This window comes from Trematosphaeria pertusa, assembly GCF_010094035.1.
Source record: "Trematosphaeria pertusa strain CBS 122368 unplaced genomic scaffold BU26scaffold_3, whole genome shotgun sequence".
Classification (NCBI taxonomy): domain Eukaryota; kingdom Fungi; phylum Ascomycota; class Dothideomycetes; order Pleosporales; family Trematosphaeriaceae; genus Trematosphaeria; species Trematosphaeria pertusa.
Window position 1 is genome coordinate 3298420 of NW_022987214.1, and position 13815 is coordinate 3312234.

The 13815-nt window shown below is 54.3% G+C and overlaps 5 protein-coding genes across 5 annotated transcripts; 2 read left to right on the forward strand and 3 right to left on the reverse strand.

The window, feature by feature from the left end:
* Positions 1-3375: 3375 nt before the first annotated feature.
* Positions 3376-5395, reverse strand: BU26DRAFT_233841 (uncharacterized protein). Its single transcript, XM_033820911.1, has 3 exons — positions 4745-5395; positions 3785-4690; positions 3376-3729 (listed from the first exon to the last, which is right to left on the reverse strand). Exons 1-3 carry the CDS (start codon positions 5097-5099, stop codon positions 3572-3574), a joined length of 1419 nt encoding a protein of 472 aa, XP_033689011.1. The 5' UTR covers positions 5100-5395; the 3' UTR covers positions 3376-3571.
* A 796-nt stretch (positions 5396-6191) lies between these two features.
* Positions 6192-7834, forward strand: BU26DRAFT_516262 (C-5 sterol desaturas-like protein). The gene is made up of 2 exons (XM_033828282.1): positions 6192-6630; positions 6688-7834. The coding sequence occupies exons 1-2, from the start codon at positions 6365-6367 to the stop codon at positions 7472-7474; spliced, it is 1053 nt and encodes a 350-aa protein (XP_033689012.1). The 5' UTR covers positions 6192-6364; the 3' UTR covers positions 7475-7834.
* A 480-nt stretch (positions 7835-8314) lies between these two features.
* Positions 8315-9172, reverse strand: BU26DRAFT_502109 (uncharacterized protein; the record flags this gene model as incomplete). Its single annotated transcript, XM_033826614.1, has 1 exon — positions 8315-9172. One exon carries the CDS (start codon positions 9170-9172, stop codon positions 8315-8317), a length of 858 nt encoding a protein of 285 aa, XP_033689013.1.
* Positions 9173-9541: 369 nt separating this feature from the next.
* On the forward strand, positions 9542-10828 carry BU26DRAFT_233883 (uncharacterized protein). Its single transcript, XM_033820912.1, has one exon. It carries the CDS (start codon positions 9910-9912, stop codon positions 10753-10755), a length of 846 nt encoding a protein of 281 aa, XP_033689014.1. The 5' UTR covers positions 9542-9909; the 3' UTR covers positions 10756-10828.
* Positions 10829-11301: 473 nt separating this feature from the next.
* Positions 11302-13260, reverse strand: BU26DRAFT_233885 (uncharacterized protein). The gene has a single exon (XM_033820913.1). It carries the CDS (start codon positions 13109-13111, stop codon positions 11498-11500), a length of 1614 nt encoding a protein of 537 aa, XP_033689015.1. The 5' UTR covers positions 13112-13260; the 3' UTR covers positions 11302-11497.
* Between the last annotated feature and the right edge of the window lie 555 nt (positions 13261-13815).

Sequence of the window (13815 nt, forward strand, 5' to 3'; positions counted from 1 at the left end):
CCAAAATTCTCATTCGTCCTTCGCTGCTCGCGAGCGCTGCACCCCGCTCGACGCCACAAAAGCATCGCCAATACAATCCAGATCCCACCCGCCCGCCAACCCACCCAGTCCCCGCGCCTCCGCTTGCCTCCCTTTGCTCACCGCTCGGCTGCAAATCCCCCGATATTTGTCGGGCCCAGCTGCAACTTACCAACGCGCCGGGAAATGCTTAATCGGTGCCGGTTAAGAACGGGGTCCCGGCGCCGAAGTAGTTAGATACTCCGCAAACGCTGATGTAGCCCGTACACTGGCCCCTATTGTTGGGCATCAAGGAGGTGAGAAATGGGCTCGTATGTGTTTCATGGTATTCCGAATTGGGGAATCCTATCGAGCCAGAACGAGCGCTGCTGCACGAGGGTTCGGATTGGGAAATTGGCGATGTGATGGTAGGATGCGAGGCGCGAGTGATGGGATTGTGATATGGGGAGGTTGGGGTGCATTGGGTATCAGGCTTTCCGATGGCACTCTGGCTTTGGGCATTTCTAATTTTGCGTCTACGAGTCTGGAAGGTCGTCAGCCGCGCTGAGTTCCTATGGCGCTGGAGGTTGAATTGTGGTGCACGCAGGCGGCCGATTGAGGAAACCCTTCATTCGCGTGCCAGAACGTGCGGTCTGAAACCCCGTACGACCTCGATTCCAAGACTTCGGTATGCTTCGTGCCCCAGAACTACGCCAGAGGACTAACACTACAGCCAAAGCTGAACAAGTCCGCATCTGTACCACCACACCTACCCCCCTCCCTCGGAAGCCGCTTCATCATCGGCGCCGTGTAGAAGCGTCCAGGTTTCGCTGCCATCGACCTCGCTCTTCTCCTCCACAGTTACACAGGCCCGACGCCGTACAACGCACTTGACCCTCTCCCTGGGAATACTGGCGTGACTTACCTCGAAGCGCCTTCCTCCGCACAACCTCAACCTCACCGAACCGGTCCATCGGGTGACCTTCTCCACACCAGCTTGAGGACCACTGAACAAACCACACCGCTCATCACAGTCGTACAGTCGCATCTCGCGCGTCGTATCACCCCCATAACCTCTTTCTCGGATCTCGCCTCCGCAATACCACAAGGGTGGCTGATAATGGTTCCGAACGCGACGCCGAGGGACTGGAATACTTCTACGCCATCGTAACCCGAGACGTACCATCTCTCCTTTTGATAATGTGTACGCTCTGTTACATTGCAGGTGTGAATCCGCGAGGACTCACGGGAACCCGGGAGCCAGGGCGTCCTGGTGGGAACCACGGCGCTGCACGCGATGACAGAAACGTGTGTTCTGGCCTCGAAGAGCTCCTGAAGAGCACCTTGGCGACGTCGACTCTACCGCTGCGTTCGTAATGGAATGTGAAGTCCTCCACAACAAGGTTAGCAGCCTCTGGAAGCATCCGGTGACCCGGCCAAAGGCTCGATGCCTCGTGCGTGATCGTCCCATATTGACGAAAGCCGCGCCGCACAGGTGGTCGGCTGAGGACAACCGCGCAAAGTCCAGAAACTTTATATGTTGTAGTACGACGAACTACAAATCGAGAAGGGCGAGTAGTGGTCAAAGTAGAGTTGAAGTTGCCTCGCTTGTCTCGACTCATGCGAGAGTCGGCCCTATGCAAACCGGCCCGACTTCCACCACAGATAAACTTTCAGCTAGCATTACTCAGTAGCCGACGCGGCGAACCCAGCATCCGGAAACACAGTTCTTTTGACGGGCCGTCGCTGGCGCCCGTACATAGTTTGCTCGTTTCCCACTTGCACTAAGTCAACTTACTCGTAAGCTTGGGAGCTCGGATAAATGAAGGATATGGTTCGTCACTTGCCGGACCTCGCGAACCTTATCGCGACCACACTCCTTCGTTAGTTTACGTACGCGTAGCGATCAGCGGTATCTGAGGAACTGACATCACAGTGCACGCATATTCGGACTTCGGCGGGTAAACACCGGCGGACCATCGTGCGCTACCCGATGCGGAAAATCTGGGGGATCGAGAGACAACTGCCTAGCCGCACGCGGGGGATCATCACCGACACTTCGACTGCTTATGATGAAATTGTGCATTCGCCATTCAGCTATGTATTACTAGCTATGCAATTATCCACGCTACCAGCTGCCTTATCTGCTAGGCTTGCTCCCGCGGAAAGGCTTATCTGATTCTCTCCGCCGCGGAGCGGAAATGCTTGGAAAACGTGATGGGAAAGCGTAACGACGAGGAAGGGATATCGGGAGATAAGCGAGTAGATGGAGAAGATATGGAATAGACGAATAGTAGGATTTGCTCGCGCACCATCGCCCACTGGCGTGGTGATCGTCGGATGCGTGAACCGAAGTTGAGAGGGAAGTGGTCACGCAGACTTCAGCCACGCGATGCCGCGCATGATCGGGGTGCGAATGTGCTTCGTTCCAATAATGCCAGATGAATATCTAAAGATTGCTGCCGAAACGCCGAAGGAGAACGCCGAAAGATACGTGAAGCTGTAGTGTGGATTGCAATCTCCACGTGCCATCGCCTGCAGAGACCAAGGAGGAGAACCGAGATTAGACGTCTACCGTAGATATGAGATATAGTGGTGCCGCGGCATCCAATAGCGATGCCGAAATGCGCGGCGTGCGAAGAGAAGAGCCGCAAAATCGGATATTGCTCTCAGCGTGCTCGAAGAGCACGTAATCTTGGAGTTCGAGCGCATCTCCGGCTTGCGTACCAGCTAGCCAGATGGTTAAAGATTTGGGAGCTCCGTACTTGGAAGCGTTACCGGAAAGAGAAATATTAGTCGAGAAGCTCAGTATGTAGGTAGTGAGAGAGACTAGATGTAGATGATCGACATAGATGGTAAATAGATCGTAATCGAATGACGCTAATAGCCTTCCTGCGTTTTGGCTGACATAGAATACTGGCTGCAGATCATCCGCTTGCGTGTACTAAAGCGTAGGTATGCGAAGCGTGATGCGTCCAAAAGCGAAGGATGCAGTCGAAAGAACTCTGCAAAGATGCCATAGCGCATGGTCGAGGAGGGAATCGCGATGTTGTCAAGATTCGTCCGTGAATCCTCAGATGATCGTAACGATGCTCTCAAAAGGCTCACTGTTCAGACCCTCGGTCGAGTCATCCGGGAACTCGTACGCACCCAGACCGTGCTTCTTCTGCCCTAGGATCTGAAGAGAGTCTCCTCTCCGGCACCTGAAGAAGCCGACCCTTTGGTAGACCCAGCCCCACGGCTCTTTAATCTGCCTGAGGAAGAGGCCGCAGAGGAAGATGCCGTAATTCGTCTTCTGTGTTCGCAAAGGCAGGCAAAAGTAATAGTTGTCGACGATATCCTCGCGGTCATCGGGGTAGAAGCAGCCAGCAAACAGCTCACCGCGCGTGCAGAAGTTGGTTGGCGCGGGAATCTTGATCAGCCGACCATGCAACCAAAGAAAGCCACCGCTGACTTGTCCAGTAGGAAATTTCGACTGTACTGGGAAGGTCTCTACCCTCACGATTTTCGCCCAGGTGCCGCCCAGCTCTGCAGCCGAAATGTGGCTAACGACGCCATCGACAGAAGCCCAACTTCAAGTGGGAGCGCAGTATGTCTCCGGACGGAAAGCCTTAGGCAAGCCGCGATGGAAGGGCCCATCAACGTGCCACAGCAGACTGTTCATCAAATCTCCTAGCCACAGTCCAGCAACGTATTTGTCGTTAAGGACCTCTTGAAATGCCAGAGCAACGCCCGAAATGCCGAGAAGTTAGAGTCGGATTTGGAATAACGGAACCAGTATACTCACTGACAACCAGGCGCCAGGCTTCATGCCAGCGGTCGGCGAGTTGCTGGTCTGGTGGATTATAGGACTTAAGGGTTGAAGTATTCGGTGAGCTCTTGATCAATCGCAAGTCCTTGTCCCCTATGTTCTCGTTGGAAGGGTCTCGGATCATGCGATCGGGAAGACCATGCGGAGCCGACTCGCACGCTTTGAGGCCTCTACACTCCCAGTATATTTCTTTACCGAGATGTAGCGTCCTGGGGGGGCAAAGTTGATCCTGAAAGAAGGCAGCGTGCCGACCAAGGCGAGTCTGACGCAGCCCAGAGCGCCAAATATTCTCCGGAACCGCGTTGTAACGGAAGAAGCAAGGCTTTTTGAGGTCGCCATCCGAAAATGCTATCTCGCACGGCGGGATGGGCCCGGCAGAGCATCCAAGAGCCAGATGCTGGTGCACATCTTCAGCCGACGTTGCTGCTATGTTCAAGGCGCAATGCTGATAGACCAGTCCGATCGTGGGCATCTCGCTCAGCATATCATGTTGCGAATCCTGAATGACGCACAGCACATCTACCCAAAGGTACCGGTATCCGAGCATCTTAGTCGCGACTATTGCATAGTGAAACAATATAGGGAGGTCCATCAGCGGAAGATCAGTCCTGAACAGCTCTATGTTCGACGTGTTGAGCGACGTGAAATCCATCTCCGTAGAGTAGTAGCTCAAAGCCACGTAAGCGCAATCGAAAGAAGCCACCTCTTCCTTCCCGACCAGACGAGGCGCTGCTGCAGAGGCGCTATCCCCAATGTCGATTAGGCGTGTGGGAAGCCATGAGGGCTGGCATGGAGAACCGCAGAGTGCAACGTGGTGAGTTTTACAATTAGCCATCCAGCGAGGAAGGAGCTCCTCGAAACAGGATATACGTTGGGTATCAGCTTCAGGGTATCATCAGCAACCGTAAAAGCCACCTAGAAATCAGTGGTACGAACCTTGGTAGGGTAGGAGCTCAAAGGTATCTGTCACCAGCTCTTCGCAGATGTCGAACTCCGAGCCGAGGACGAAATGTATCGTGGTATAGCGGCGCTCCTTTCTGTCCCAGAAGATGGCCACGATGACGTCGGAGAACTTTGGGCCGCGAATCACATCCTTGTGCTGCTCAGAGAGACTGTCCCAAAACTGCTTGCAGAAGAAGCAGCCTGCTTTGACGGAAGATTCCAGGGATGAGGAGCTATTCTGGTCCCATGCAACGTGGATGAATAGGGGATACCATGCAGAACCTCCCTTGCCAGCAGCGTGGGCAAGAGTGCGGCCCTGGGCGGAGGAACAGAGACCACGGAGAGGCATCGAGATCAAACTGAAGTAATTCGAAAGAGATAAACCCGAAAACGGAGAAAGTTTAAGAACGGACGATGAAGAGGAAGCAAAGCGGAGAGATCACATCTTATACCACCCATATGAGCGGTCGAGAGCCACCCCCTCCGAAGCACAACTCGACGTGAAGGCGCATTAGGGGCCGTTGACCTGATGCGTGACGTCAATGGGCGAGGTGAGCTGTGATCGGGAACCCATCCTAGACCACCCGTCTTGATAGCCTGGCCGCCTACACCCGAAATCGAGCTAGAAGTCGAAGTGAATACGGATCAGGAGGTTTGGACCTGAGGTCTGGCGTCAGTTAGCAGCGAGAGGTGTCGTCGACTCCCGGTTGATAGCAACTGCCCGCCGTTCAGCCTTCACTGTGGATGGGATATTGATCCGGCCGGCTCGTCGCGTTCGCCTCTTTCCTTGGACCGCACTCTAGGCTAGAAATGTGGTGAAACGGGGCAGTCAATTCCGTTATCCTTTCAATTAAGGACTGGAGATCCCTCCCTGTATCTGTGGAAGGTGTTGTCCAATCGGGATCAGCATTGCGCTATATAAGACGCTATACGAGGTGGAATTCAAAGTACGCGCTCCATGTACGTCCATAATAGCCGGGAAAGATCGATTCGAACCTCCTGGGCAGTAGGCTGGTGCTGCATCGATGAACGCTCCTCCACGCTCCGGAAACGTGAAAATATGTGGGCGTCATTTCTCTTTACTAAAAGGCGGTGTGCAATCAAGCGCGAGAAGCCGTAATTGCGACTTGGAGGGCCGAAATCGCTCATAGACGCAGCCAAAGAGATGGGGCGATGTACATACGGCGGCCTGGCGAGCATGAGGTGACTTGGGACCGCGTCGGCTTTCGAAATCCCGGATCCGCTTACCTAAGGCAGGGGGAGGCGATGGGGCGCTGTGATTGGCAGACAACGTTGACGATCCCCACCCGCCCATCGAATTTCGGCGGCGTTAGGAGCTAGCGCGCCGAGCTCGTCCTGTCCCTGAGCCCGGACTGCCACTCTTTAATAATCTTGAAGAAGCCTCTGCAGCGCTCCTTTATTCCCGTTTTGCCTCCTCTCATTCAGACTTCAATTGGGACCGTGGTTTTGCGCGCAGAGCTCTCCTTCACTGCAGAGCGGAGCGGCCCGGTCTTGTTCCAATCCTTCGGTCCAAAACCTCTCCTATCGCAATTCCTCCTTGATCTCACCTGCAGTCCCAACGCTAAGGGGCTTCTCGCCGCAGCCACAGCCATCATGGACATCGTCCTGGAGGTCCTCGATACCTTCTTATTCGACCCTATCTACGCGACCCTCCTCCCCGCAAATACCCCCGGTTCCGCCCCCAATGCTACTTTCTCGAGCATGCGCGAGGTCCCTACCCTCCCACCTACAGCAACAACATGGCAGTACAAGCCCGCAAGCCAGTATCTGAGCGTCGAGCCGGGAAAGTACGCATACATGAGCCAATGGCCCCGCGATGACTGGCGCCGGCAGCTGTTCTCGCTGTACCTAATCACCTGGTATGCGCTTGTTGCTTCCGATTCCGGCTATAACCGCAGCTAACATGGAGTCTCTAGGCTGTTCGGCGTCATCATCTACTATGTCCTCGCGACCCTGTCCTATGTCTTCGTCTTCGATAAAGCGACCTTCAACCACCCCAGATACCTCAAGAACCAGGTGCGCCTCGAGATGCGCCAGGCCAACATTGCCCTCCCCATCATGGCAATCTTCACTGCTCCAGTCTTTTGGCTCGAGGTCCGTGGCTATTCGAAGCTATATGATACGGTGGAGGAAGGGCCGGGCATGTGGTACAATATTGCACAATTTCCTATCTTCCTCCTCTTCACGGACTTCTTCATCTATTGGATCCACCGCGGCCTGCACCACCCGTTGATCTACAAGCGCCTCCACAAGCCGCACCACAAGTGGATCATGCCCACTCCGTATGCATCCCATGCCTTCCACCCGCTCGACGGCTACGCGCAAGGTATCCCATACCATGCCTACCCGTTCCTCTTCCCGCTCCAGAAGTTCGCCTACGTCGCGCTATTCGTCTTCGTCAATATCTGGACCGTCATCATCCACGACGGCGAATACGTCGCTGACAATCCCGTCATCAACGGCGCCGCCTGCCACACGATGCACCACCTATACTTCAACTTCAACTACGGACAGTTTACGACGCTCTGGGATCGTCTCGGCGGAAGCTACCGCAAGCCGAATGATGAGCTGTTCAGAAAGGAGCTGAAGATGTGCCAGACCACATGGAAGAAGCAGGCTAACGCCGTCGACGAGATCGTCAAGGAGGTAGAGGGAGGGGACGACAGGAGTTACCTGCCCGAAGAACCGAAGAAGGTGCGCTAGACGATGCATGCTTCGCATCGATCGAGCCGATGACAGACGCCGTTACGCAATTAGAGGATTAGGGAAAACAAAGGACAAAGGCCGAGGAACAGCGAGAGGTGCACTAGATTTTCCGAATATCGGAGCAAGAGATGGTAATGGCAGAGTTGGATGTGTACATACCCTTCGATGCACTCACTGCTTGGGAATTTTGGATGTAAAAGGGCCTCGAGCAATGGTGCGTGGCCGGATTGGTGATCCTGCGATTCAGCGACTGATGAGCGGCTCTAGCTTGTTGTAATAGTAATGCTAAGAGGGATCCGCTCCCTCGACCTTCGTTGTACATATGGTCAATATATCTATATTATATCTCCTCGCGGGCGCGGAATTGCTTCTTGGTATAGCGCTAAGCAAAATCGGCCAGTCTTGATGTAATAAACTGGGTGCACCGGCAGATGAACGTTTAAAGGCTCGGGCTGTGTCGACTAGTAGCCGGTACGTCCAAACTTCAAGAGGCTCAACGCGGGTATTCATCGCTGTATTAATTATGGAACGCAGGTCCATTGCACCTTAGTAGGGCAGCTTGCTTAGATTAACACCAGAAAGCCGGCAAAGAACTACGATTGGGTTGAAGGAGAAATCAGTACAGAAGGACGAACAAAAGCAAGAGTAGAAACGCGAGACACTGGCTCCGATGTGCGCGGGCAAACTCAAGAGCGCTCCAACGGAAAGAGGCCCGAAACGCATAAAACATTCCTTTTCAGCTCTCAAGAATTTGCCGAGCTCGATTCGCTTCGCGACAACGCCATCTTCAATCCAGCACTCGGAGCCAGAAAAACTCCATCCCCGAAGTTCTCACTCTCACAGGCCCATCTCGTCCTGTGAATACGACGAGCTCGAGCGAAGTTCCTTGATCTTCGAAGACGCCGTGAAGAACCACTCGTCGCTCTTTACCTTGACCTGCTCCGGCTTTTGCAGATCGGCGAACGAATCAGCTTGCTCGTACTGCGGCGCTATCGAGGAGATGCTCCTGCCGTTGATGGAAGAGAGTTCGATGTCTTGGGGTTCGGCGTCGTCGGTGTCGTCGTCGTCGTTGTCGGTAGGACAGCATCCGTGTCGGACGAGGAAGCGCATCATCAGCAATATGAGGACGACGACAGAGACGCAGCCGAGGATAGGAGCAATGATCTCCAGGATGAGGATCGCGATGTCGGCGTCCGGAGAGTTACGTCGGAGGATGCTGTGGATTTCGGCGAGGGTCTCCTTCCGAGGGTGTGGACGATGCTGCTGGACGGCCCGGCGAGAGGGATGAGTAGGATTGATGAGGTAGGGTGGCACGCGGACGATGGCCTCGGAGTGGTTGACATTGGCTTTCCAGCTTACGTCGCCGCGGTGGAAACCCAGTACACTGACGCTGTCCACTTGCGTCCAGCCACACATCTCCTCTTTCTTAGTTGCTGCTGGCTGCTTCGCCAACGCAAAGCCACGCGTTGGAAGAATTGCTTTGAGCACATTGGGGTAGTAGTGCGTCCAGCCGGTGTAGATGGCGAATTCGGAGCCAGGCTCATTGGGCGAAGTGAAATAGATGAAAGTTCCGAAGCTGAGGGAAGGGTATTGGCAGCCGGGGACCTGACGTAGGACGAAGGGAAATTGGGCGAGTGCCGAGGAGGGGAGAGTAAGAGTAAGAAGAATGAGGTTGGTAACAGTGAGTGGACGCATGACTGTGGTCGTTGAATGCTAGTGAACAGATGCTGCTGGATACCCGATGATGGTTGGTGGGTGAATGGTTGGCCGTGGAAGCACGGATGAGGCGCCGTTGGAAGATGTTGACCAACGTTACGGGGATGCTCCTTCCGTTCTGTCCTGGGCTTTGTGGAGGTCGCGGCAGGAGCAATGGGCTTGTGAAGGGGGGAGAAGCTACCCTTAGAAGCAGGAGCGTGTTGAATCATAGGGCAAGTGGGAGGACCCGACCAACCACTCTCACAACCACTCTCACAACCACTCTCTCCCCGCCCACTCAGTTTCCCCCTCATCCTGGCCGATGCAAACCACATCAACCGTCTCAGAAGGCCTGGAACCGAACACCAGCGCTCCTCCTAACATATTGCATCCCGAGGAACCCTAAGGATTGCCACGGCCTCGTTCCAAACCTATACCAAAGCGTATAGCTCGGCGACCAGTTGATACCGGGACACGAGGATTGGCTATTCAAGATCAAATTGTGCGATTTGGAAAGCGCCTCATAGAGTGCTGCGAAATACCCCTTCGGCCAGTGAAAACGATCTTCTTGCTCACTGAGATTACTCACTGTGAAGCCCTGACCTGGCAGTGAAAAAGTCCAATTTGGAGGTGCTCTTTCTATTTCATGACCGCCCTAGCCGGACTACGAACGAAGCTTTGATCTTCCCAACACCACACTCGAAACTTGACTCAACCCACGCAACCGGACCGACACTATGACTGCGATACAGTCAGATCCGCCATCTCAGCCCTTCCGATTCTTGGATCTACCCACAGAATTGCGCTTCATGGTGTATGAGCAGATTCCCATCAACATACAACACACCGTGCTCGAACTTTCTCGCCTCTTGCGCCGCCGGCAGCACCCAGAATCGACCCGGGAACCCACCGTAACTCTTGTATCGTATTCTGCATCCTTGCCGCTACTTCAGACGTGCCGCACTATCCAGTCGGAAGCTACACCCTTCTTGGAACGAAAAGTTGAGGCGCTCGGTGAAGAGCCAATACGGTTCATTGTGGATTTGGACGACGCTAATTATTCCTTTCCCGCTTTGAACATTGCGATAGGATGTCTGAGATGGGCAAAGAGGCTCGTGAATCAGGAGGATACGGAGATACGAGATATGGCCACAGCGCTGCTCAATGACCTGAATGACCCACTCGAACGACGTCTAAGGGCCGATTCGGCAGACCCGCAAATCCTGGAATCCTTCCTTACCTTCTTCGCACATCATCTTGCAGAAAAGATAGGATACCTCCGCTCTCGAGAAATCCAGCAGCAATTTCCAGAGTTCGAGATCGCAATAACGCTCCACCCATCGAACTGGGGTCCACCCGACTTGGCCTTCTGCATTCTCGGCTTACACGATTATTGCTTTCAAAAGCAGATACGGTGCGGAGTTATGACGAAGGGTGCTTGGATTGAAAAAGATATGGTTTCGGTGGGGAACTTGAGGCGGGACATTCGGCGCGAGATTGACCGTGGGAAGCCGTGGATCCACGCGCTCCGCGAATTGGACGGTGAGGAGTGGACGCGAAATTGGGGTGGTAAGGATGCTTGAAGATGTCTGCCTCAGAAATCGACGGACATGGAATACTTCTCTTTGCATGGCAGCGCGGATACTTGATAGGACATAAAGGCTGATATTTAGCTTGCATGTGCAGGTAGCCGTATTAATAAACTCGAAGCTTAGAAAGCGGACCCTTTCATTGGAAGACTGGCTGATACATGAGCACCCAAGACAGCGGGAGTGTGAATGCCCGCTCACTGTTCCTTTCACGTCGTGACCCTGACAACGTTCGTGTGTTTTTGCCGGAGCAGCTAGACAATCCATACGGAGGGCCCAACATTCCCTCGTATCCATGAAAGGAGCAAGTACGTAGGTGGCGACGCGGTACACACTCTAGCATATCTAACCTAAACTCCTCCTAAAGGTCTTTAGTAGGTACAGGCTTAAGACATACTAGAGTGTATCCCCCCTCCCGTTCCTATTTGAGACATCTGCTGAGTGCACCGCCACCTTTGCAGGGGTGTGCGGCGCAGTCTCCGAGAGATGTCTTACTTGAAGCCTTGGTAGAAAGGAGCCATGATATAGGGAGACGGCTCACTCGCGTTTGTGAGTAGTCCAAATGCTTATCGTTGAATGATGTCATGTGTCATGGATGCTAGATCCGAACGTTCTGCGCTAACAGTGTCTCTCCAATTTGCTGACGATAGATGCCAATGATGCCTCCAACTTGGCTGAAAGCCGCCTCATCATAAAACCTGTTCTTCCGGAAGTATGCATAAGATAAAGGCCACCCTTACACCCCCCATGGGCCGTCGACTACATTAAGCGCCCCTTCGACAGCGTCTTCCAGTTCCGTGACTCGTCTCCTCAGCGTGCTATTCTCTTCTCGCTCCCTTGCCAAACGGCCCCATACTGAGGATTGCGAACCCCCTTCGCAATTTGTGCAACCCCAACCGCCTTTCTCGAGGTTAACTGTGCCGTCTCGAACCTTGTCGTATGTACTTCTCCGTTGTAGGGGCTGTGGCTTCTTGCCTTTAGGTGTGGTGTCGCGATCATCCGTCTCGACCGTGGAGGACAAGTCAGTCCCTGTGGGACTCAAGCAATTCGTCCTCGAGAAGATACTGGCAACATCCGTATCGCACTCCGATTCGAATCCAGAATCGACGCTGACGTCGGAGTTCGATATCCGGTTCCGCCGCCTTGGGCTCTGCGTGTCCTGATATTTACCGTGCTCAAGACCGGCTCTGCCCTTCACTAACGAAAGGCTCCTCTTCCGCGCAGCTTCCTCCTCTAGTCTAGCCCGTCGCTCGAACATGAGCTCCTCCATTAGTCTCCGCATTTGTTCGTCCTGCTCGCTAGCCCGCGAAGCCATTGTCTCTAGCTGCGACTTCAGATGCCTAATCCGTGTATCTGCTTCGTCAAGCTCATCATCTTGTGCACTTTGTTCGGCTCGGGCGTCTACGAGAGCGGTGGAGAGCTGGCGGTAGGATGTCTGGTAGCGGGAGAGGAGCGATTCGGCGTTTGATAGGAGGTCGTTGAAGGAGGACGGGGCTAGGGGATCAATCGGCCCATGCGGGAAGAGGGCTTGCGAGATGTTGAGATCGAGCAGTTCGTCTGAGGGGTTGTGGTAGGTCGGAGATGGGACGGAAGGAGGGAGTGCGGCGTTCTTTTGTGTCGACAGGAGCCATGCGAATCTACTACTGGCGGCCGATTGGATCTGTGGCCTTTGAGCTACAGTCTGCGTCTGCTTGGGCGTCTCTGCGGATGAGCGTGTCAATGCTGACCCGCGGTTGAAGATGCCGGCCATCATGTTGCCCTCCTCTTCCTCGTCCTCCTCAGAATCGTAATCGTCGTCAGACTCTTCCCTCGCTAGGCCCAGATTGACTGGCGAACTCGCCCCGTTGAACCAGTTGTGGATCGCTTTCGCGCCGGCTCTGAATTTTGGCTGGCTAGCAGTCGACTCGATGACGGTCCTGGAGGGAATGAAGCTGGCCAGCGACTTGGTCGGCGAGTGGAGTGATGCTCGTGAAGTATGCTGCTGTAGTGTAGATGTTGCGCGGTTGATGAGCGGCTGGCAGTTGTCGAAGAAGGTGCCTGTCAGGGATCGCTGGTGACCGAAACGAGCTGAGGGTGCGTAATCCTCGAGTGGAGAGGGCGACTGGCCGTGTGGGTCGTATGCAGTCGCAGCCGTCGAAGTCAATGCGGAAGGCGGCGGTCTGATTGGATCATGGATATCGATGTCGTCGAAAGTTGCGATGTCCTCCAATATTGAAGGCGGATTCTGCTTCAGTGGATGCAGCGAGGTTCTGCGATCTCGCAATGAGATCAGGGTCGCATGAGAAGCATGAGGTGCTGGAGGCGGGTGTTGCAGCTCGAGCGGAGCCTCGGAGCTCTTAACGTGATGCATTAGACCCGCAGGCGTGGGAGCCGGCCATGCAGGAATGCAGGAATGGCGAGGTCCGGTCGGGGAACGAGGAATTTGCGTTTCTCGTGTCTTCTCGCCTTGCAATCCTCGTCGTCAGCCTGCGAGAGGCCAGAAGAACGACTGTGAAACGCGATAAAGAGTTCTCCCTGTCGCCAGGGTTTGGGAGGCGAGGGTTTCCCGGTTGACAGCGGTCGATAAACCACGGCGCAACTGTGGGACGACGTCGACGACAGAAGAAATGGGAAACTGCAGTGCAACGAGTAACTGCAGAACATAAAGTCAATGAACAGAATTCAGAAATGAGAACGAGCTGTGGTTTCGTGGGCGGTCTTTTGAAAATCTGGGAAGGTTGGAAGGTGGCAGGGGCGGTGCTGGGGGGTGGTTGGCACCAGCCACACCCTCAAACATGACATCGCGAATCCATCACCCTTCAATAACCCTGGCAATAACGCACAAAGACCCTGATATGCCGAAAATATCGTCGCCGAGTGGCCCAAACACTCGGCTGTGCATGCACAAACCAGCTGCGTCGTCGCAATCGGCCTAAACGTAACAGAACCGGGCCTCGCTCCGGCCGCCGCGCAGTAGTATGAAACAATCTGCCTTCTGATTAGCTTACCCGTCGGACGCTGAACGACAAAGATTTCGAGGAGCTATGCCGAGCTTAGAATCAATGAATTGCTGCA

Excerpts from the sequence above, each read along its gene's own strand:
- BU26DRAFT_233841 (XM_033820911.1), bottom strand. The coding sequence starts at position 5,099 with ATGCCTCTCCGTGGTCTCTGTTCCTCCGCCCAGGGCCGCACTCTTGCC. Across the intron at positions 4,691-4,744 it reads TGAGCTCCTACCCTACCAAG|CTGATACCCAACGTATATCC; the intron begins GTTCGTACCACT and ends GATACCCTGAAG. Across the intron at positions 3,730-3,784 it reads AGCCTGGCGCCTGGTTGTCA|GCGTTGCTCTGGCATTTCAA; the intron begins GTGAGTATACTG and ends TCGGCATTTCGG.
- BU26DRAFT_516262 (XM_033828282.1), top strand. The coding sequence starts at position 6,365 with ATGGACATCGTCCTGGAGGTCCTCGATACCTTCTTATTCGACCCTATC. Across the intron at positions 6,631-6,687 it reads TCGCTGTACCTAATCACCTG|GCTGTTCGGCGTCATCATCT; the intron begins GTATGCGCTTGT and ends TGGAGTCTCTAG.
- BU26DRAFT_233883 (XM_033820912.1), top strand. The coding sequence starts at position 9,910 with ATGACTGCGATACAGTCAGATCCGCCATCTCAGCCCTTCCGATTCTTG.
- BU26DRAFT_233885 (XM_033820913.1), bottom strand. The coding sequence starts at position 13,111 with ATGCATCACGTTAAGAGCTCCGAGGCTCCGCTCGAGCTGCAACACCCG.